This window comes from Oncorhynchus tshawytscha, unplaced genomic scaffold, assembly GCF_018296145.1.
Source record: "Oncorhynchus tshawytscha isolate Ot180627B unplaced genomic scaffold, Otsh_v2.0 Un_scaffold_1_pilon_pilon, whole genome shotgun sequence".
Lineage (NCBI taxonomy): Eukaryota > Metazoa > Chordata > Actinopteri > Salmoniformes > Salmonidae > Oncorhynchus > Oncorhynchus tshawytscha.
The window spans coordinates 18391-41932 of record NW_024609676.1 but is presented as its reverse complement, the minus strand read 5'-3'; the positions used below and the strand labels follow the sequence as shown (position 1 = coordinate 41932).

Genomic DNA, 23542 nt, shown 5'->3' with positions numbered 1-23542 from the left:
CTCCCTCTCTATCCTCCCCTCACTCCTCCACTCTTCCCTATCTCCCCCTCTCTTTCCCCTCTCCCCTCTCTATCCTCCCCTCACTCCTCCACTCTTCCCTATCTCCCCTCTCTTTCCCCTCTCCCCACTCTCTCTGTATTGCGTTTCCTTCAGGACAGGTTTTCCACTGTTTAGCTCTGTCAGAGAAATATACTATGTTACACGTATTGAACAACAAATTCTAACATTGTAATTTTATTTGATTTATTTTACCTTTATTTTACATGGCAAGTCATTTAAGAACGAATTCTCATTTTCAATGACGGCCTAGGAACAGTGGGTTAACTGCCTGTTCAGCGGCAGAACGACAGATTTGTACCTTGTCAGCTTGGGGATTTGAACTTGCAAATTAACTGTTGGCAAATCCACAATGAGGGTGCACTCATGAGGTTAAATTCGAAGCTAAACCCTTCTCCCCGAAATATACACTCGTACACTCTCCCTCGACGATTTCGAGGAATATGATTGCACCAATCCAATGCATTTAAATGCATGACTGAACAAGTGCACACTTCTGGAGAATGAAGGATAGAGAATGGGGACACAGCCCTAGTGACTGACTTGACTACTGACCTACTTACCACACTGAGAGCCTCCTCTCTAGCACCACCTTCTCATTGGTCAGGATACTGGCCCTGTCTCTCAACATGTCCCTGTCTTTAGTCAGGGCATTGTAACGCTCATGTAACTAGTTTCTGTTCGTCAGGCACTGGTCTGCAATGATACAACTGGGATCTGTCTGGTCTTGCGCCAGACCAGTGGTGTTGCAACAGCCCTATAAAGGTTTTCTCACTTTGTGGGAGCGGGCTGAAAGAAAGAAAAGAGAAGTTCCTGGGATGTGTCCCAAATGACACTATTACTTATATGGTGAGCTGCTTTTGACCAAAGACCTATGTGCCCTGGTCAAAAGTAGTGCCCTTTAAAGAGGATAGAATGCTATTTGGGACACAGAACATTTATTTTGTGTGTCAGCTATGTTGACAGACTGCTGGTCTGTAATGTCTGTAAGTCTGAATTGTGATCCTTGGTTTGTGACAACAGAACTATGGTGTGACAATGACATTCATATCTGTCCTAATGGCCCTGTTCAAATGTAGTGCATTATAAAAGAGGATAGCCTCACTCACAGAAAGCCAGCCTCAGGGAGATGTTGAGAGTGACTTGTAGAAAATACAGCACTCCTAAACACACAGCAGCCAGCCTGTAAAGTCATGTACTTCCATCCGCAGAGGAACACACATACACAAACATACATACACACTCAGACACACAGAAACACAGACACAGAAACTCAGACGCAGAAACACACACACACACACACACACACCATCCTACATTATGATTACAAACAGAATAAACATAATCTGACATCACTACTGACTACGATTAGAACTCTGAGAACCAACCCCCACCCCCCACCCCGATTTATGGTTGGCAGTGACCATTTGCTCAAGAGTGCTTTCATCTCAATTCTGATAAACAGGAAGCAACTTTATGAAGAAATTACCAAAATTACACAATATAGCTAAAGCATGACTGTAACGGCTTCTAGAAGTAGTGGGTGGAGGAGTCAGGCGCAGAGAGCAGGGTAAGTACAAAGATGTGGATCGTTTATTTCCAAAAAACAGAGAGACGGTCACGCCACACACACAAGGGCGCATAAAGACCCAGTCCAACAAACAAGGACGAAACTGTTCGGAAAAATGAAATCCACAAAATATTCACACACCATAAACAGAAAAACAAGCAGAAAAGCCGGCGGGCCTACCGGGTTTAAAGCCCAAAACCTAAACCTCAACACCAAACAGGTACAACTAAATCAGACACAACTAAATGAAACAGAAGAGGGGATCGGTGGCAGCTAGTAGGCCGGCGGGCCTACCGGGTTTAAAGCCCAAAACCTAAACCTCAACACCAAACAGGTACAACTAAATCAGACACAACTAAATGAAACAGAAGAGGGGATCGGTGGCAGCTAGTAGGCCGGCATTGTTGGGACTTTGAAAAGTATTATTCATTCTTCATGAATGTAACTTATAAATGCCTCATGAGCTTAGTTTTACTTTCTGAACCCCTCAGGACCCACAATATAAGCTTGTTCTACCACAGAAATGTTAACAAACACTGTGTAACCTCAGATGGGTAAAATTATAATTTTGATCTCATGGATGGACAGTCCTTGAGTACATACTATAGCTATGAATTATATACAGTACCAGTCATACATACTGTAGCTCTGTCTATGAATTACATACAGTACCAGTCATACATACTGTAGCTATGAATTACATACAGTACCAGTCATACATACTGTAGCTCTGTCTATGAATTACATACAGTACCAGTCATACATACTGTAGCTCTGTCTATGAATTACATACAGTACCAGTCATACATACTGTAGCTATGAATTACATACAGTACCAGTCATACATACTGTAGCTCTGTCTATGAATTACATACAGTACCAGTCATACATACTGTAGCTATGAATTACATACAGTACCAGTCATACATACTGTAGCTCTGTCTATGAATTACATACAGTACCAGTCATACATACTGTAGCTATGAATTACATACAGTACCAGTCATACATACTGTAGCTATGAATTACATACAGTACCAGTCATACATACTGTAGCTCTGTCTATGAATTACATACAGTACCAGTCATACATACTGTAGCTCTGTCTATGAATTACATACAGTACCAGTCATACATACTGTAGCTATGAATTACATACAGTACCAGACATACATAGTTCTGTCTATGAATTACATACAGTACCAGTCATACATACTGTAGCTATGAATTACATACAGTACCAGACATACATACAGTAGCTATGAATTACATACAGTACCAGACATACATACAGTAGCTATGAATTACATACAGTACCAGTGTAGAGAAATGCTATTTCTTATACAGGTGACCAAACTATTGTTAATACAGGGCTACAACTCAAAGTAAAGCTTATGGGGTCCCCTACAGGATAGCTCCCGCATTACACTAATTGCCAAAACCAGCGCACACACACAATCTCCTTTGTAGCTGAACATTGTGTGCCCGAAGAGGATTCTACGATGACGGACAGACAACTGAGCCAATGGCGGAAGACTACAGACTACACCCCAGCTGAGCCAATCCAAGGATCCGATCTTCCAGGATCAACCTACTTTCTGTTCTATATATAAGTGGTGTACTGATTGTAACGGTCTCTTTGTCTGCAGTTCCGTACGAACCAGCGGGAGAGCCGTATTTACGCTGTTCTAGATATCTTCACTCTGAATAAACTGTCGCTTGTCATACAATTTACCACCTTGTCTGAATCGATCCTTGACCGACTCGCCCGTCTACATATCTAATTTCTAACACCAGACATACATAGTTCTGTCTATGAATTACATACAGTACCAGTCATACATAGTTCTGTCTATGAATTACATACAGTACCAGACATAGTTCTGTCTATGAATTACATACAGTACCAGACATAGTTCTGTCTATGAATTACATACAGTACCAGACATAGTTCTGTCTATGAATTACATACTGTACCAGTCTTACATACATAACTCTGTCTAGCAATTACATACAGTACCAGTCATATATACTGTAGCTCTGTCTATGAATTTGAGATTGGTTACATTTCTGCAACGTACATTTTTTTATGTTTCTCTGAGCGGAAAAAACAGGCAGGTCACCAGGTGCACAGAACCTGTTTCAGGTTACCAGCCCCTCAGCTGCTTACCAAAAACAGTGGTGGGGTATCCACTGTGCTGTTCTTTAAAAATATTATTTTCAATTGATCTTATTAAATAGTTGTACATAGTTCCAACAACTGAAGTAAAACATAATATTGAATTGATGCATTTCAGTGTCTGTGACCCCAGCAGGTTGTAAACCTCAGGCTCTGTACCAACTGAACCACACAGAAGACAGAATAATAAAAAATGAACAAGAGCTTTTCTATGATGTGCTATTAATGTGTGTCCACGTGGCAGAATACGTGTGTGCTTTCGGTTTGTGCGTTCATACCTGTCTGCATCTGTGTGTGTGAGAGAGAGAGAAAGACAATTCTTTGTACCTGAGAGATGGGTCTCAGTCTTCACGCTCCTCGTTGCTCTGTTCCGGTTTTCTTCATTAACCTCTTTTAATTCAATCACCTGTTTGTTGACGTAGTCGGTCATCTTATCTAACCGTACCGAATATCAATAATTACCCCAATCAATCAATTTATCAACTAATTAATTCTGTCTGACCTGTAATTGTAGTATATATGATTTTAACTTTTACTAACAGTATTAACTTACTTATGATTACCTTTCTACCTGACTCCTAATGGTAATATCTACTGTATGATTACCTTTCTACCTGACTCCTAATGGTAATATCTACTGTATGATTACCTTTCTACCTGACTCCTAATGGTCATATCTACTGTATGATTACCTTTCTGACTGACTCCTAATGGTAATATCTACTGTATGATTACCTTTCTACCTGACTCCTAATGGTAATATCTACTGTATGATTACCTTTCTAACTGACTCCTAATGGTAATATCTACTGTATGATTACCTTTCTAACTGACTCCTAATGGTAATATCTACTGTATGATTACCTTTCTACCTGACTCCCAATGGTAATATCTACTGTATGATTACCTTTCTACCTGACTCCTAATGGTAATATCTACTGTATGATTACCTTTCTACCTGACTCCTAATGGTAATATCTACTGTATGATTACCTTTCTACCTGACTCCTAATGGTAATATCTACTGTATGATTACCTTTCTGACTGACTCCTAATGGTAATATCTACTGTATGATTACCTTTCTACCTGACTCCTAATGGTAATATCTACTGTATGATTACCTTTCTACCTGACTCCTAATGGTAATATCTACTGTATGATTACCTTTCTAACTGACTCCTAATGGTAATATCTACTGTATGATTACCTTTCTAACTGACTCCTAATGGTCATATCTACTGTATGATTACCTTTCTAACTGACTCCTAATGGTAATATCTACTGTATGATTACCTTTCTACCTGACTCCTAATGGTCATATCTACTGTATGATTACCTTTCTACCTGACTCCTAATGGTAATATCTACTGTATGATTACCTTTCTACCTGACTCCTAATGGTCATATCTACTGTATGATTACCTTTCTACCTGACTCCTAATGGTAATATCTACTGTATGATTCTAACTTCAGTGACTAGTAGTTGAGTAGTTGCTCTGATGTGCATCTCTACCAGTTACCTCTCTGATCTCTGTCTGTTGTCCACTACAGTTTTTAAAGTATCCAATCACCTTCAATCAGGAAGTTATACATGACAGGATATTCTAAACACAGTGATATAACATGATAGCTGCATGACAACAAGTAATGAGGAGCGCATTCTTTCATCCTATAACTTTGACTGTTCTGTTTGTGGCTTCCCCAGCCTTCAAATGGAGTTTACATTATGACTCTATCTCTCTATGCCATCGATAGGGACACTTTTCGTTTATCTATGCTGTCTGTGTGTGACATCAGTGTGAAGAGGTATTCAGAGGTGTGTGTGGGACATCTGTCTGCATCTTTATCAGAAAAGGGGAACTTCACACGTGTCTGTGTGTGTGTCTGTCTGTGTTTGTGTCTGTGTGTCTGTCTGTGTTTGTGTCTGTGTTTGTGTCTGTTTTTGTGTGTGTCTGTGTTTGTGTCTGTGTCTGTTTTTGTGTGTGTCTGTGTGTGTGTCTGTGTGTGTGTTTGCCTGCGTGCAGCATGTATCCATTCAGTATCTCCTCAGTATCTCCTCCCATGTCCAGGAGTCCTGGAGTCCTGTGATGCTGGCCGCTGTTGTTGCTGCTGCTGCTGCTGTCGTCGTTGTCTTTTACCACGCCGCTTGGTCCTTGGTTGGTGGGTGATTCTGTCACGGACGTCCTCCTCTTCATCTGAAGAGGAGAGGCGAGAAGGATCAGAGGACCAAAATGTGGCGTGGTATGTGTTCATGGTGAATTTTAATAAAGAAAACAATGAACACTGCAACACTATACAAAAACAATAAACCAATGACGACCGTGAAGCTACAAATGAGACCTGTGCTGACACAAGCCACTAACATAGACAATCACCCACAAACAAACAGTGCAACCCAGGCTACCAAAGTATGATTCTCAATCAGAGACAACTAATGACACCTGCCTCTGATTGAGAACCATACTAGGCCGAAACATAGAAATCCCCAAATCATAGAAAATCAAACATAGACTGCCCACCCAACTCACGCCCTGACCAACTAAATAAATACAAAACAAAGGAAATGAAGGTGACAGGTAAACCTGATAGGTTCCTTTCTTACTTAATCTGAGCCTTAGTTCATCTTCTTACTGAAGTCGTTTATGCTAATAATTGACGATGAAAAAAATCACATTATGGCAAATCACATAACATGTTTCTATTTAAAACAATGAATACAAGCATTTTACAGATGGCAGTATGTCTACACACTGTTTACCTAGAGAGAGATGCATTAGCACTGTAGCACTACTATATAATGAGCTACTGTATAACTCTTCACAAATACAGTTATGAAGAGAGGTAAATGATATGTCAGAATATTTATATACAGGCTCAGAATACCCAATATTAACACCAGCACAGTCCTTGTTACAGTATATCCTGGTTCACAACCATTATCAGGTTGTTTGCCACTCAGTACAGTACCAGCAGTGTGTTGGTGTGTCTGTGTCTTAGAGAGAGAGAGAATGAAGTTGTGTGCACTGTAGGGTGCTGTATGTGTGCACGTCCTCCCACCAGCCTCCTCTGTTGTCATGGTGATGTTAAACCACTTTCTCGCAAATCCAGTAACGATTGTTAAAACATGACTGGTCATTCCATGCCTTTACAGGAAGCCAGGTTTCTGTGTTCAGCTCAACACAGTCCTCCTCCCCATTTGCTGGGTTGTCACCACCATTATCAGGTTGCTGTGATTGCCAGTAACTACAGGGTAAAGAAGACAGAGAAAATAATGAATAAACATTTTGATTTGTCACATGCGCTGAATACAACAGGTGTAGACTTTACCATGACGTGCTTAGTTACAGGTCAATCCCCAACAATTCAGAGTAAAATAGTAAGAAATAAATTAATAAAACATTTGCTAAATAAAACAATGAAAATATTAAACACAAAATAAAAAGTGACCAGGCAATTAGGATAGATAATAAACAGAGTTGCAGGGTGAGTGTGAAGAATGTGAAAGAATGTGAAAGTGTGTGTGGACGTGTTAAATACTATTTCTAGGAGGTTTAGGGTTAAGGTTAGAATTAGTCTAGGGTTAGGGTTAGTTTTAGGGTTAAGTTTAGGGTTAGAGTAAGAGGACGGGTAAGGGAAAATAAGATTTTAAATGGGACTGATTTGTGGTGTCAATATACATGTGTGTGTTTTGTGTGTACATGTATTTCAGTATCAGTGTAAGTATGTCTGAGTGTGTGGGTAGAGACTAGTGAGTGTGTGGGTAGAGACTAGTGAGTGTGTGGGTAGAGACTAGTGAGTGTGTGGGCAGAGTCTAGTGAGTGTGTGGGTAGAGTCTAGTGAGTGTGTGGGTAGAGTCTAGTGAGTGTGTGGGTAGAGTCTAGTGAGTGTGTGGGTAGAGTCTAGTGAGTGTGTGGGTAGAGTCTAGTGAGTGTGTGGGTAGAGTCTAGTGAGTGTGTGGGTAGAGACTAGTGAGTGTGTGGGTAGAGACTAGTGAGTGTGTGGGTAGAGTCTAGTGAGTGTGTGGGTAGAGACTAGTGAGTGTGTGGGTAGAGTCTAGTGAGTGTGTGGGTAGAGACTAGTGAGTGTGTGGGTAGAGACTAGTGAGTGTGTGGGTAGAGACTAGTGAGTGTGTGGGTAGAGACTAGTGAGTGTGTGGGCAGAGTCTAGTGAGTGTGTGGGTAGAGTCTAGTGAGTGTGTGGGCAGAGTCTAGTGAGTGTGTGGGTAGAGACTAGTGAGTGTGTGGGTAGAGACTAGTGAGTGTGTGGGTAGAGTCTAGTGAGTGTGTGGGTAGAGACTAGTGAGTGTGTGGATAGAGTCTAGTGAGTGTGTGGGTAGAGTCTAGTGAGTGTGTGGGTAGAGTCTAGTGAGTGTGTGGGTAGAGTCTAGTGAGTGTGTGGGTAGAGACTAGTGAGTGTGTGGATAGAGTCTAGTGAGTGTGTGGGTAGAGACTAGTGAGTGTGTGGGTAGAGACTAGTGAGTGTGTGGGTAGAGACTAGTGAGTGTGTGGGCAGAGTCTAGTGAGTGTGTGGGTAGAGACTAGTGAGTGTGTGGGTAGAGACTAGTGAGTGTGTGGGTAGAGTCTAGTGAGTGTGTGGGTAGAGACTAGTGAGTGTGTGGGTAGAGTCTAGTGAGTGTGTGGGTAGAGACTAGTGAGTGTGTGGGTAGAGTCTAGTGAGTGTGTGGGTAGAGTCTAGTGAGTGTGTGAGTAGAGACTAGTGAGTGTGTGGGTAGAGTCTAGTGAGTGTGTGGGTAGAGACTAGTGAGTGTGTGGGTAGAGTCTAGTGAGTGTGTGGGTAGAGTCTAGTGAGTGTGTGGGTAGAGACTAGTGAGTGTGTGGGTAGAGACTAGTGAGTGTGTGGGCAGAGTCTAGTGAGTGTGTGGGTAGAGACTAGTGAGTGTGTGGGTAGAGACTAGTGAGTGTGTGGGTAGAGTCTAGTGAGTGTGTGGGTAGAGACTAGTGAGTGTGTGGATAGAGTCTAGTGAGTGTGTGGGTAGAGTCTAGTGAGTGTGTGGATAGAGTCTAGTGAGTGTGTGGGTAGAGTCTAGTGAGTGTGTGGGTAGAGACTAGTGAGTGTGTGGATAGAGTCTAGTGAGTGTGTGGGTAGAGACTAGTGAGTGTGTGGGTAGAGTCTAGTGAGTGTGTGGGTAGAGTCTAGTGAGTGTGTGGGTAGAGACTAGTGAGTGTGTGGGTAGAGTCTAGTGAGTGTGTGGGTAGAGTCCAGTGAGTGTGTGGGTAGAGTCTAGTGAGTGTGTGGGTAGAGACTAGTGAGTGTGTGGGTAGAGTCCAGTGAGTGTGTGGGTAGAGTCTAGTGAGTGTGTGGGTAGAGTCTAGTGAGTGTGTGGGTAGAGTCCAGTGAGTGTGTGGGTAGAGTCTAGTGAGTGTGTGGGTAGAGTCCAGTGAGTGTGTGGGTAGAGTCTAGTGAGTGTGTGGGTAGAGTCCAGTGAGTGTGTGGGTAGAGACTAGTGAGTGTGTGGGTAGAGTCCAGTGAGTGTGTGGGTAGAGTCTAGTGAGTGTGTGGGTAGAGTCCAGTGAGTGTGTGGGTAGAGTCTAGTGAGTGTGTGGGTAGAGTCCAGTGAGTGTGTGGGTAGAGTCTAGTGAGTGTGTGGGTAGAGTCCAGTGAGTGTGTGGGTAGAGACTAGTGAGTGTGTGGGTAGAGTCCAGTGAGTGTGTGGGTAGAGTCTAGTGAGTGTGTGGGTAGAGTCCAGTGAGTGTGTGGGTAGAGTCTAGTGAGTGTGTACATAGACTCAGTGCAAGAGTGTCAGTGTAAAAAAACAAAAAAAGGTGTCAATGTAAATACAGACATGTTTTTTCAGATTTAAAAGGAGCATTGCCTTATTTGGAACAAGAACCAACACTTTATCTGTATTTTTTAATGATATTTTAAGATATGTCTTTCGTGCTCGTGGAATGACATCTATGAACATGATTTGAAACAACATGTAATTTGCTAAAGGTCTCTATCACACCTGGATGGTCAAGGCTCACCTTGTGTTCTTTGAATTATGAACAACACGGATAATCAGTCCTACTCATTACAATGTGGTTATTGTTATTATAGAGCAGTAGTCTCTTACCTTGGGATGGTTAGTGTTATTATAGAGCAGTAATCTCTTACCTTGGGGTGGTCAGTGTTATTATAGAGCAGTAGTCTCTTACCTTGGGGTGGTCAGTGTTATTATAGAGCAGTAATCTCTTACCTTGGAGTGGTCAGTGTTATTATAGAGCAGTAGTCTCTTACCTTGGGATGGTTAGTGTTATTATAGAGCAGTAATCTCTTCCCTTGGGGTGGTCAGTGTTATTATAGAGCAGTAGTCTCTTACCTTGGGATGGTTAGTGTTATTATAGAGCAGTAATCTCTTCCCTTGGGGTGGTCAGTGTTATTATAGAGCAGTAGTCTCTTACCTTGGGGTGGTTAGTGTTATTATAGAGTAGTAGTCTCTTACCTTGGGGTGGTCAGTGTTATTATAGAGCAGTAGTCTCTTACCTTGGGATGGTTAGTGTTATTATAGAGCAGTAATCTCTTCCCTTGGGGTGGTCAGTGTTATTATAGAGCAGTAGTCTCTTACCTTGGGGTGGTCAGTTGGGTGCCGTCCACCCATTTCCAGGTCCCCTCAGTAACAGAGTCAGTCAGACCAATCCAGGCTCTCTTAATGAAGCTGAAGAGAAACTCCTGTTGGTGAGAAAGATACTGAGGATTTTAACTACTATAGACTACATGTGTTAAATACTGGAAGATACACTACTCACCAAGAGATGTTTGATTCTCTCACCTGTTCCTTATCACTGTTTATGATCACCATGTCTGCTCCTCTCTTCAGACAGTCCTGTCTACTCTCCCTCCAGGGTTTTTTCACTGTAGACAGGAAGTACCAACTGGATTCAAACTTCTGCCAGCCTTCAGGACATTTTTGTTCTACAAGACAACAACATGCATTTCCATCTTGTTATTCTGCACCTATAATTGTAGAATACGAACACAAGTTTACTGCATATTAGATATGTGTTGTTTTGATCATTTATCAGGTTAACTCACTCAGATTAGAGAACTTTGACGTGAGATCATCTATATCCTTCTGTAGCTGGTCTCTCTCTTTAGTCAGGGTGTTGTAACTGGTCTGTAGCTGGTCTCTCTCTTTAGTCAGGGTGTTGTACCTGGTCTGTAGCTGCTTTCCCTTTTTAGTCAGAATGTTGTACATGGGTTTTATCTGGTCTCTCTCTTCAGTCAGGGTTTTGTAACTGGTCTGTAGCTGGTCTCTCTCTTCAGTCAGGGTGTTGTAACTGGTCTGTAGCTGGTCTCTCTCTTCAGTCAGGGTGTTGTAACTGGTCTGTAGCTGGTCTCTCTCTTCAGTCAGGGTGTTGTAACTGGTCTGTAGCTGGTCTCTCTCTTCAGTCATAGTGTTGTAACTGGTCTGTAGCTGGTCTCTCTCTTCAGTCAGGGTGTTGTAACTGGTCTGTAGCTGGTCTCTCTCTTCAGTCAGTGTGTTGTAACTGGTCTGTAGCAGGTCTTTCTCTGTAGTCACATTGCCTCTGTTATCTGGAAAGGATTGATACATATAGCTCCTGGTTAATTCACTCACAAAACAGTAACTCAATAATATCTAAATGCATTTTCCCATGATAATGACTGAGATTATTGACATGCAGTGTGGACATTTCACCAGTAAAACGTGATGAATTATCATTCAAGATTGACATGGATGTTTAGAGACTATTTTGAAATGAGGATTGCCTAACGTGGTGTAGGAAGGTGTTTAAATATAACACATTTTTGAGACAATGTGGATATAGTCAGACGTAATCTGAGGATGCATGTCATGTATATTCTATAAAGAGATTCAAAAGGGGCCATCTGTCAGTACAAACTTGATTGAGACATGATGATGTCATAAACAAATATCACTCCACCACTGGTTACAAAATACATAATCGGCATCAGGAAAATAGGACAGACTATCAGCTGATCATTGACGTTGATGATTGATGTAAATCTGCTAGTTAGCTAGACCAATCATTCTTTCACTGATTGGGATTTAATCTTTAATACTCACAAATAATAACTTCATAACATAGCCTGACCTTCATGGTCCCGCTTTAAATGACCTTCAGCTTATGAAGGCTTTTATACAGCCTTCGTAATGCTTTCATAAACACTACATAAATATGTTATTTAGCATCTTTAAGTATATGGCATGCTTTATAAAGGGTTCATAAACATGGCCTAACTGTGTGACAATATCACCCATGTCAAGTGTGACATGACCCACTATGTTGAATATGATATAAACATATAAAGGGGGACAAGCTGTGCTGAAGGAAGAAACAGGCTGTAAAGTTAAGTTTAGATGACACCTAATCTCGTTCCCAGACACTTCCGCCCAAATGGTCAGAAGATAAACACATCAAACTTGGCTTTCATTAGTTATGTTAGGTTAGCAAAGGACATGGCCTAATGGCAGGCAAATATTTTACTAAGTTAGGTCACTTACATAGAATTCTATGGTCACTCCAAATAAGGCCAACTTTGAATGGTTGATATCCCAGGCTTATACAGTGCATTCAGAAAGTATTCAGACCCTTTGACTTTCTTACAGCCTTATTCTGAAATGTATTAAATTGTTTTCTCCCCTCATCAATCTAAACACAATACCCCATAATGACAAAGCATAAACAGTTTTGTAGAAATTTGTGCAACTTTAAGCTAGGGGGCACTATTTTTATTTTTGGAAAAATAACATTCCCAAAGTTAACTGCCTATTTCTCTGGACCAGATGCTAGAATATGCATATAATTGATAGCTTAGGATAGAAAACAATCTAGAGTTTCCAAAACTGTAAAAATATTGTCTGTGAGTATAACAGAACTGATATTGCAGGCGAAATCCTGAGAAAAATCCAATCAGGAAGTGACCCTTATTTTGAAACCCCTGTCTTTCTATGCATCCCTATATCCCATTGAAAGGGATATCAACCAGATTCCTTTTTCTATGTCTTCCCTAAGGTGTCTACAGCCTTTAGACATAGTTTCACACCTTTATGTTGAAGAATGAGCGTAAACAAACACATTGCGTAAGTGGCCAGCTGATGGCTCTCAGTGATTCTTGCGTGAAAGAGAGAGGTAGCCATTTTTCCTCCCGGTCCTACTGAAAAGCCAACTGTCCCGGTTGATATATTGTCAAAAAGATATTTGAAAAACACCTTGAGGATTGATTGCAAAAAACGTTTCCATGCTTCTCAAATCAAATCAAATCACATTTTATTTGTCACATACACATGGTTAGCAGATGTTAATGCGAGTGTAGCGAAATGCTTGTGCTTCTAGTTCCGACAATGCAGTAATAACGAACAAGTAATCTAACTAACAATTCCAAAAAACTACTGTCTTATACACAGTGTAAGGGGATAAAGAATATGTACATAAGGATATATGAATGAGTGATGGTACAGAGCAGCATAGGCAAGATACAGTAGATGATATCGAGTACAGTATATACATATGAGATGAGTATGTAAACCAAGTGGCATAGTTAAAGTGGCTAGTGATACATGTATTACATAAGGATGCAGTCGATGATATAGAGTACAGTATCTACGTATGCATATGAGATGAATAATGTAGGGTAAGTAACATTATATAAGGTAGCATTGTTTAAAGTGGCTAGTGATATATTTACATCATTTCCCATCAATTCCCATTATTAAAGTGGCTGGAGTAGAGTCAATGTCATTGACAGTGTGTTGGCAGTAGCCACTCAATGTTAGTGGTGGCTGTTTAACAGTCTGATGACCTTGAGATAGAAGCTGTTTTTCAGTCTCTCAGTCCCAGCTTTGATGCACCTGTACTGACCTCGCCTTCTGGATGACAGCGGGGTGAACAGGCAGTGGCTCGGGTGGTTGATGTCCTTGATGATCTTTATGGCCTTCCTGTAGCATCGGGTGGTGTAGGTGTCCTGGAGGGCAGGTAGTTTGCCCCCGGTGATGCGTTGTGCAGACCTCACTACCCTCTGGAGAGCCTTACGGTTGAGGGCGGTGCAGTTGCCATACCAGGCGGTGATACAGCCCGCCAGGATGCTCTCGATTGTGCATCTGTAGAAGTTTGTGAGTGCTTTTGGTGACAAGCCGAATTTCTTCAGCCTCCTGAGGTTGAAGAGGCGCTGCTGCGCCTTCCTCACGATGCTGTCTGTGTGAGTGGACCAATTCAGTTTGTCTGTGATGTGTATGCCGAGGAACTTAAAACTTGCTACCCTCTCCACTACTGTTCCATCGATGTGGATGGGGGGTGTTCCCTCTGCTGTTTCCTGAAGTCCACAATCATCTCCTTAGTTTTGTTGACGTTGAGTGTGAGGTTATTTTCCTGACACCACACTCCGAGGGCCCTCACCTCCTCCCTGTAGGCCGTCTCGTCGTTGTTGGTAATCAAGCCTACCACTGTTGTGTCGTCCGCAAACTTGATGATTGAGTTGGAGGCGTGCGTGGCCACGCAGTCGTGGGTGAACAGGGAGTACAGGAGAGGGCTCAGAACGCACCCTTGTGGGGCCCCAGTGTTGAGGATCAGCGGGGAGGAGATGTTGTTGCCTACCCTCACCACCTGGGGCGGCCCGTCAGGAAGTCCAGTACCCAGTTGCACAGGGCGGGGTCGAGACCCAGGGTCTCGAGCTTGATGACGAGCTTGGAGGGTACTATGGTGTTGAATGCCGAGCTGTAGTCGATGAACAGCATTCTCACATAGGTATTCCTCTTGTCCAGATGGGTTAGGGCAGTGTGCAGTGTGGTTGAGATTGCATTGTCTGTGGACCTATTTGGGCGGTAAGCAAATTGGAGTGGGTCTAGGGTGTCAGGTAGGGTGGAGGTGATATGGTCCTTGACTAGTCTCTCAAAGCACTTCATGATGACAGATGTGAGTGCTACGGGGCGGTAGTCGTTTAGCTCAGTTACCTTAGCTTTCTTGGGAACAGGAACAATGGTGGCCCTCTTGAAGCATGTGGGAACAACAGACTGGTATAGGGATTGATTGAATATGTCCGTAAACACACCGGCCAGCTGGTCTGCGCATGCTCTGAGGGCGCGGCTGGGGATGCCGTCTGGGCCTGCAGCCTTGCGAGGGTTAACACGTTTAAATGTCTTACTCACTTCGGCTGCAGTGAAGGAGAGACCGCATGTTTTCGTTGCAGGCCGTGTCAGTGGCACTGTATTGTCCTCAAAGCGGGCAAAAAGTTATTTAGTCTGCCTGGGAGCAAGACATCCTGGTCCGTGACTGGGCTGGGTTTCTTCCTGTAGTCCGTGATTGACTGTAGACCCTGCCACATGCCTCTTGTGTCTGAGCCGTTGAATTGAGATTCTACTTTGTCTCTGTACTGGCGCTTAGCTTGTTTGATAGCCTTGCGGAGGGAATAGCTGCACTGTTTGTATTCAGTCATGTTACCAGACACCTTGCCCTGATTAAAAGCAGTGGTTCGCGCCTTCAGTTTCACACGAATGCTGCCATCAATCCACGGTTTCTGGTTAGGGAATGTTTTAATCGTTGCTATGGGAACGACATCTTCAACGCACGTTCTAATGAACTCGCACACCGAATCAGCGTATTCGTCAATGTTGTTGTCTGACGCAATACGAAACATCTCCCAGTCCACGTGATGGAAGCAGTCTTGGAGTGTGGAGTCAGCTTGGTCGGACCAGCGTTGGACAGACCTCAGCGTGGGAGCCTCTTGTTTTAGTTTCTGTCTGTAGGCAGGGATCAACAAAATCGAGTCGTGGTCAGCTTTTCCGAAAGGGGGGCGGGGCAGGGCCTTATATGCGTCGTGGAAGTTAGAGTAACAATGATCCAGGGTCTTTCCACCCCTGGTTGGGCAATCGATATGCTGATAAAATTTAGGGAGTCTTGTTTTCAGATTAGCCTTCTTAAAATCCCCAGCTACAATGAATGCAGCCTCCGGATAAATCGTTTCCAGTTTGCAGAGAGTTAAATAAAGTTTGTTCAGAGCCATCGATGTGTCTGCTTGGGGGGGATATATACGGCTGTGATTATAATCGAAGAGAATTCTCTTGGTAGATAATGCGGTCTACATTTGATTGTGAGAAATTCTAAATCAGGTGAACAGAAGGATTTGAGTTCCTGTATGTTTCTTTCATCACACCATGTCACGTTAGTCATAAGGCATACGCCCCCGCCCCTCTTCTTACCAGAAAGATGTTTGTTTCTGTCGGCGCGATGCGTGGAGAAACCCGCTGGCTGCACCGCTTCGGATAGCGTCTCTCCAGTTAGCCATGTTTCCGTGAAGCAGAGAACGTTACAGTCTCTGATGTCCCTCTGGAATGCTACCCTTGCTCGGATTTCATCAACCTTGTTGTCAAGAGACTGGACATTGGCAAGAAGAATGCTAGGGAGTGGTGCACGGTGTGCCCGTCTCCGGAGTCTGACCAGAAGACCGCTTCGTTTCCCTCTTTTTCTGAGTCGTTTTTGGGTCGCTGCATGTAATCCACTCCGTTGCACTGGTTGTAAGGCAGAACACAGGATCCACATCGCGAAAAACATATTCTTGGTCGTACTGATGGTGAGTTGACACTGATCTTATATTCAGTAGTTCTTCTCGGCTGTATGTAATGAAACCTAAGATGACCTGGGGTACTAGTGTAAGAAATAACACGTAAAAAAACAAAAAACTGCATAGTTTCCTAGGAACGCGAAGCGAGGCGGCCATCTCTGTCGGCGCCGGAAGTTCTATTTTTTTCTGTCGATATTATGGATATAATTTGGATTTTTTTTCGCCGTTGTCGTGACCAGTGGATTTCTGAACATAATGTGACAAACAAACTGAGGTATTTTGGGTATGAAAATAATATTTATGGAACAAAAGGAACATTTCCTGTCTAACTGGGAGTCTCGTAAGTGAAAACATCCGAAGATCATCAAAGGTAAACGATTAATTTGATTGCTTTTCTGATTTTCGTGACCAAGCTTCCTGCTGCTAGCTGGACATAACGCTATGCTAGGCTATCGATAAACAACGTTTGCCATGTTTCTGTCAATATTATGGAGCTAATTTGGAATACTTTTTGGCGTTGTCGTGACCGCAATTTCCGGGTGATTTCTCAGCCAAACGTGAAGAACAAACGGAACTATTTCGCCTCCAAAAATAATATTTTGGTAAATGAATTTTGGCTATCTACCTGGGAGTCTCGTGAGTGAAAACGTCCGAAGTTAATCAAAGGTAAACGATTTAATTTGATCGCTTTTCTGATTTTCGTGACAAGGTTGCCTGCTGCTAGCAATGCATAATGCTATGCTAGTCTATGATAAACTTACACAAATGCTTGTCTAGCGTTGGCTGTAAAGCATATTTTGAAAATCTGAGATGACAGGGTGATTAACAAAAGGCTAAGCTGTGTTCCAATATATTTCACTTGTGATTTTCATGAATATGAATATTTTCTAGTAAGATTATTTGACCATTGCACGATGCTAATTAGTGGAGTTGCTGACAATTCTCCCGGATCCGGGATGGGTAGTTCCAAGATTAAAAATAATAAAACAGAAATATCAAATTTACTATTATTATTCAGACCCTTTACTCAGTACTTTGTTGAAGCACCTTTGGCAGCGATTACAGCCTCGAGACTTATTGGGTATGATTATTGGTTACAAGCTTGGCACACCTGTATTTGGGGAGTTTCTCCCATGATTCTCTGTAGATCCTATCAACCTCTGTCAGGTTGGATGGGGAGCATTGCTGCACAGCTATTTTCAAGTCTCTCCAGAGGTGTTCGATTCGGTTCAAGTCCAGGCTTTGACTGGGCCACTGAAGGACATTCAGAGTCTGAAGCCATTCCTGCGTTGTCTGTCATGTGCCTTTTACTGAGGAGTGGCTTCCGCCTGGCCACTCCACCATAAAGGCCTGATTAGTGAGTGCTGCATAGATGGTTGTCCATCTGGAAGGTTCTCCCATCTCCACAGAGGAACTCTGGAGTTCTGTCAGAGTACTTTTGTTGAAGTACCTGGCCGTCACGTCCCTGACGGACAGCTATAGCAAGAGCCTTAGTGTTTCCCAAATCCTCCCATTTAGGAATGATGGAGGCCACTGTGTTTTTAGGGACCTTCAATGCTGCAGAAATGTATTAGTACCCTTCCCCAGATCTGTATCTCAGCACAATCCTGTCTCAGAGCTCTATGGACAACTCCTTTGACCTCATGGTTTGGTTTTTGCTCTGACATGCACTGTCAACTGTAAGACCTCATATAGACAGGTGTGTGCCTTTCCAAATCATGTCCAATCAATTGAATTTACCACAGGTGGATTTCAATCAAGTTCTAGAAGCATCTCAAGGAAGATCAATGGAAACAGGATGCACCTGAGCTCAATTTCGAGTCTCACAGCGAAGGGTCTGAATACTTATGTAAATAAGGTATTTATGTTTTTGTTTTTTTATACATTTGGAAAATATTCTATTAACCTGTTTTCACTTTGTCATTATGCGGTATTGTCATTGTGTGTTGATTGATTCAATTTTTTCTTCTCCTCATCAATTTTATAATGAGGCTGTAACGTAACAACATGTGAGGACGTCTGAATACTTCCAGAATGCACTGTAGACATGGTTTGTGTACTCAAGTAGAGCTGATGCAGTTCTTTTGTTTTTGTTGTCACATTATTGGCAGTGCTTGACTTCGACTGAAATAGGTTTCAGTACGCAGTCCCAAATGGCACCCTATTCCCTATATAGTGCAATGTCAAAAGTACTGTGATAGTGGGGTATCAGTTGGGACAAAGCCTCACTCACAGAAAGCCAGCCTCAGGGAGATGTTGAGAGTGACTTGTAGAACACACAGCACTCCTAAACACACAGCAGCCAGCCTGTAGAGTCTTAGTCTTCCATCTGCAGAGAAACACAGGCAGACACACACACACACACACACACACACACACACACACACACACACACACACCATCCTACATTATGATTACAAACAGAATAAACAACATACAACATCCTACATCTCTACTGACTAGTAGTCTGACAACCAAACCCCCCTCCCCCCGATTTAGGGTTGGCAGCGAACGTTTGCTCAAGAGTGCTGTCATCTCAATTCTGATAAACAGGAAGCCAAAATTACACAATATAGCTAAAGCAAGACGTAAAGAGGCTGTGATTGCTGCTTACATTGTTGGGACTTTGAAATGTATAATATTTACCTATTCATTCTTTATGAATGTAACTTCTACTGTAAATGCCTCATGAGCTTAGTTTAACTATGTAACCCCATCAGGACCCAAAATATAAGCTTGTTCTACCACAGAACTGCAAACACTGTGTAGAATCAAATGGGTAAAACTATCATTTTGATCTCATGGATGGACAGTCCTTGAATACATAGCCATGTCTATGAATTACATACAGTACCAGTCATACATACTGTAGCTATGAATTACATACAGAACCAGTCATACATACTGTAGCTCTGTCTATGAATTACATACAGTACCAGTCATACATACTGTAGCTCTGTCTATGAATTACATACAGAACCAGTCATACATACTGTAGCTATGAATTACATACAGAACCAGTCATACATACTGTAGCTCTGTCTATGAATTACATACAGTACCAGTCATACATACTGTAGCTCTGTCTATGAATTACATACAGAACCAGTCATACATACTGTAGCTCTGTCTATGAATTACATACAGTACCAGTCATACATACTGTAGCTCTGTCTATGAATTACATACAGTACCAGTCATACATACTGTAGCTATGAATTACATACAGAACCAGACATACATAACTCTGTCTATGAATTACATACAGTACCAGTCATACATAACTCTGTCTATGAATTACATACAGTACCAGACATACTTACTGTAGTTCTGTCTATGAATTACATACAGTACCAGTCTTACAAACTGTAACTATGAATTACATACAGTACCAGTCTTAAATACTGTAGTTCTGTCTATGAATTACATACAGTACCAGACATACATCCTGTAGTTCTGTCTATGAATTACATACAGTACCAGTCATACATAACTCTGTCTATGAATTACATACAGTACCAGACATGCATCCTGTAGTTCTGTCTATGAATTTGAGATTGGTTACATTTCTGCAACGTACATTTTTTTATGTTTCTCTGAGCGGATAAAACAGGCAGGTCACCAGGTGCACAGAGCCTGTTTCAGGTTACCAGACCCTCAGCTGCTTACCAAAAACAGTGGTGGGGTATCCACTGTGCTGTTCTTTAAAAATATTATTTTCAATTGATCTTATTAAATAGTTGTACATAGTTCCAACAACTGAAGTAAAAAATAATATTGAAATTATGCATTTAGTGTATGTGACCACAGCCGGTTGTGATCACACAGAAGACAGAACAATAAAAAACGAAAAAGCATTTTTCTATGATGTGCTATTAGTGTGTTTGCACGTGCCAGAATACGTGTGTGCTTTCGGTTTGTGCGCTCATACCTGTCTGCATCTTTGTGTGTGTGTGTGTGTGTGTGTGTGTGAGAGAGAAAGATAATTCTTTGTACCTGAGAGATGGGTCTTAGTCTTCACGCTCCTCGTTGCTCTATTCTGGTTTTCTTGATTAACTTCTTTTAATTCAATCATCTGTTTGTTGACGTAGTCGGCCATCTTATCTAACCGTACCGAATATCAATGATGACCCCAATCAATTAATCAACTAATTCAGACTGTCTGACCTTTTATTGTAATATATATGATTTTTACTTTTACTTATAGTATTAACTTACTTCTACTGTATGATTACCTTTCTAACAGACTAATATCTGCTGTATGATTCTAACTTCAATGACAAGTTGTTGTCTGATGTGCCTCTCCATTGGTGTCTCTGTCTGTCTGTGGTCGACTGCAGTAGAAAGAACGTTTTAATTATGCAATCTCTTTCAAGCAAGATGTTATATTCCGCAATAACTGTATGTGACATTGTTCCTAAGGAAGTGACATCATGGCTCGCACTTTGTGACTCACATTCAATCAGGAAGCTGGTAAAACTCAGAGATTGTTCCTTTATTTACTCATCTGTGCCTTTGTTCTTCCTATTATAAAAGTTATTTATAATAATTGATCATGAAAACATTTTTAAAAATAAAGTCACATGACATGTTGCTAATAAAAAGAGGGAAAGAGAGAGAGACTTGTGTACAGTCTACAAGAAATGCTACATAATGAACTGTACATCTTAAGATTGACAATAGGTATTGAGTATTATATACCTAATTTGTTTTGTGTGCGTACATGATTCTGTGTGTGTGTGTGCATGATTCAGTGTGTGTGTGTGTGTGCATGATTCAGTGTGTGTGTGTGTGTGCATGATTCAGTGTGTGTGTGTCTGTGTGTGTGTGTGTGTGTGTGTGTGTGTGATGAAGAGCCTTTTTCACAGATCCAGTAGTGTGGATATGAACACTGATTGATAGTCCCACCATTCTCCTTGGCCTGATGACCAGTAAGGTACCACCACAAGGTTCTCACCTTCACCACCATTAGGCTCTCCACTCCTCCAATACCTGCAGTAGAAACAAAAGAGTTAGACTGACCACTCTCTCAAAACCTAGAGTATGAACAACACAGAGAATCAGTCCTACTCCTTCCACTTTGGTCAGTGTTATTAGAGTAGTAGTCTCTTATCTTGGGGTGGTCAGTGTTATTAGAGCAGAAGTCTCTTACCTTGGGATGGTCAGTGTTATTAGAACAGGAGTCTCTTACCTTGGGGTGGTCAGTGTTATTAGAGCAGAAGTCTCTTACCTTGGGGTGGTCAGTGTTATTAGAACAGGAGTCTCTTACCTTGGGGTGGTCAGTGTTATTAGAGCAGGAGTCTCTTATCTTGGGGTGGTCAGTGTTATTAGAGTAGTGGGTCTCTTACCTTGGAGTGGTCAGTGTTATTAGAGCAGTTGTCACACCCTGACCTTAGTTATCTTTGTTTTCTTTATTATTTTGGTTAGATCAGGGTGTGATGAGGTTGGGTATGTTAGTTTTTGTATTGTCTAGGGTTTTTTGTAGAGTTTTTGTTAGTCTAGACAATTGTATGTCTTTGGTGGCCTGAAATGGATCCCAATCAGAGGCAGCTGTTTATCTTGGTCTATGTTTAGTTGCCTGTCTGCACGACGCATATTAGACGGTTAGTTTTTTTGATAGTTTGTTCAGTGTTATTTCTATAATTAATTAAAGAAGAATTACGCTTACCACGCTGCGCCTTGGTCTCCTCCTTACGACGACCGTGACAACAGTAGTCTCTAACCTTGGGGTGGTCAGTGTTATTATAGATCAGTCGTCACTTACCTCGGGGTGTTCAGTTATTATAGAGCAGTGGTCTCTTACCTTGGGGTGGTCAGTGTTATTATATAGTAGTATTCTCTTACCTTGGGGTGGTCAGTGTTATTATATAGTAGTATTCTCTTACCTTGGGGTGGTCAGTGTTATTAGAGCAGGAGTCTCTTACCCTGGGGTGGTCAGTGTTATTATAGATCAGTCGTCACTTACCTCGGGGTGGTCAAAGTTATTATATAGCAGTAGTCTCTTACCTTGCGGTGGTCAGTGTTATTAGAGCAGTAGTCTCTTACCTTTGGGTGGTCAGTGTTATTATATAGCAGTAGTCTCTTACCTTGGGGTGGTCAGTGTTATTATATAGCAGTAGTCTCTTACCTTGCGGTGGTCAGTGTTATTAGAGCAGTAGTCTCTTACCTTGGGGTGGTCAGTGTTATTATATAGCAGTAGTCTCTTACCTTGGGGTGGTCAGTTTTATTATATAGCAGTAGTCTCTTACCTTGCGGTGGTCAGTGTTATTAGAGCAGTAGTCTCTTACCTTGGGGTGGTCAGTGTTATTATATAGCAGTAGTGTCTTACCTTGGGGTGGTCAGTTTTATTATATAGCAGTAGTCTCTTACCTTGCGGTGGTCAGTGTTATTAGAGCAGTAGTCTCTTACCTTGGGGTGGTCAGTGTTATTATATAGCAGTAGTGTCTTACCTTGGGGTGGTCAGTTTTATTATAGAGAAGTAGTCTCTTATCTTTGAGTAGTCAGTGTTATCAGAGCTGTAGTCTCTTACCTTGCGGTGGTCAGTGTTATTATAGGCAGTAGTCTCCTACGTTGGGGTGGTTAGTGTTATTATAGAGCAGTAGTCTCTTATCTTTGGGTGGTCAGTGTTATTATAGAGTAGTCGACAACATCCGGTCAAATGGCAGAGTTATTTTGAGGGGACAGCAAATTTACACTGTTATACAAGCTGTACACTCACTACTTTACATTGCAGCAAAGTGTCATTTCTTCAGTGTTGTCACATGAAAAGATACTCTCAAATATTTACAAAAATGTGAGGGGTGTACCTACTTTTGTGATATACACTTTACTCTATAAATGGAGTAGAATGTAACAGCAAACCCACACATCTCAACACAGCGACCATGCTTCCTCCACTCAATCAACATATTTTGGATTAGAGGGAGCATGGCCGAGATGTGTGTCTGCCGCTCCACCCCTCCCCACATGAAATAGCCTTTTTGAGGCTGTTGAGGGGAGGGCAGGCCCACAACAATGGCCAGATTGAAATGGAACAGCACTACAACCTTATGTTCCCAGTACTCTATATATATCTGTTTATTATACCTGTTGATACAGAGCTCATACGTGAAACTATTCTAACTCTTTCACAGTGAAAGTGACACTGACTCCGAATGGGAGCCCCCAGTGCCAAGGTGTCCATCCTCCACTGAAG

At 42.0% G+C, this 23542-nt stretch overlaps 2 protein-coding genes and 1 long non-coding RNA gene across 3 annotated transcripts in view; all 3 read right to left on the bottom strand.

The window, feature by feature from the left end:
- Positions 1-4430, bottom strand: part of LOC112239123 (C-type lectin domain family 4 member M-like) — a 192036-nt gene extending 187606 nt beyond the window's left edge. Inside the window, exon 1 of the mRNA XM_042316870.1 lies at positions 4134-4430. Within this exon, the coding sequence (XP_042172804.1) occupies positions 4134-4236 (103 nt within the window). The 5' untranslated portion in view covers positions 4237-4430. The remainder of the gene's footprint in view (positions 1-4133) is intronic.
- Positions 4431-6298: 1868 nt separating this feature from the next.
- On the bottom strand, positions 6299-11113 carry LOC121845452 (CD209 antigen-like protein A). The gene is made up of 4 exons (XM_042316868.1): positions 10843-11113; positions 10580-10662; positions 10376-10479; positions 6299-7050 (listed from the first exon to the last, which is right to left on the bottom strand). The coding sequence occupies exons 1-4, from the start codon at positions 11003-11005 to the stop codon at positions 6891-6893; spliced, it is 510 nt and encodes a 169-aa protein (XP_042172802.1). The 5' UTR covers positions 11006-11113; the 3' UTR covers positions 6299-6890.
- A 121-nt stretch (positions 11114-11234) lies between these two features.
- LOC121845453 lies at positions 11235-20699 on the bottom strand. The gene is made up of 3 exons (XR_006082564.1): positions 20344-20699; positions 18581-18676; positions 11235-11343 (listed from the first exon to the last, which is right to left on the bottom strand). It is a non-coding gene; the product is annotated as an uncharacterized LOC121845453 (long non-coding RNA).
- Positions 20700-23542: the final 2843 nt, after the last annotated feature.

Excerpts from the sequence above, each read along its gene's own strand:
- LOC121845452 (XM_042316868.1), bottom strand. The coding sequence starts at position 11,005 with ATGTACAACATTCTGACTAAAAAGGGAAAGCAGCTACAGACCAGGTAC. Across the intron at positions 10,480-10,579 it reads TAAACAGTGATAAGGAACAG|GAGTTTCTCTTCAGCTTCAT; the intron begins GTGAGAGAATCA and ends TCTCACCAACAG. Across the intron at positions 7,051-10,375 it reads ACCCAACTGACCACCCCAAG|TTACTGGCAATCACAGCAAC; the intron begins GTAAGAGACTAC and ends TTTACCCTGTAG.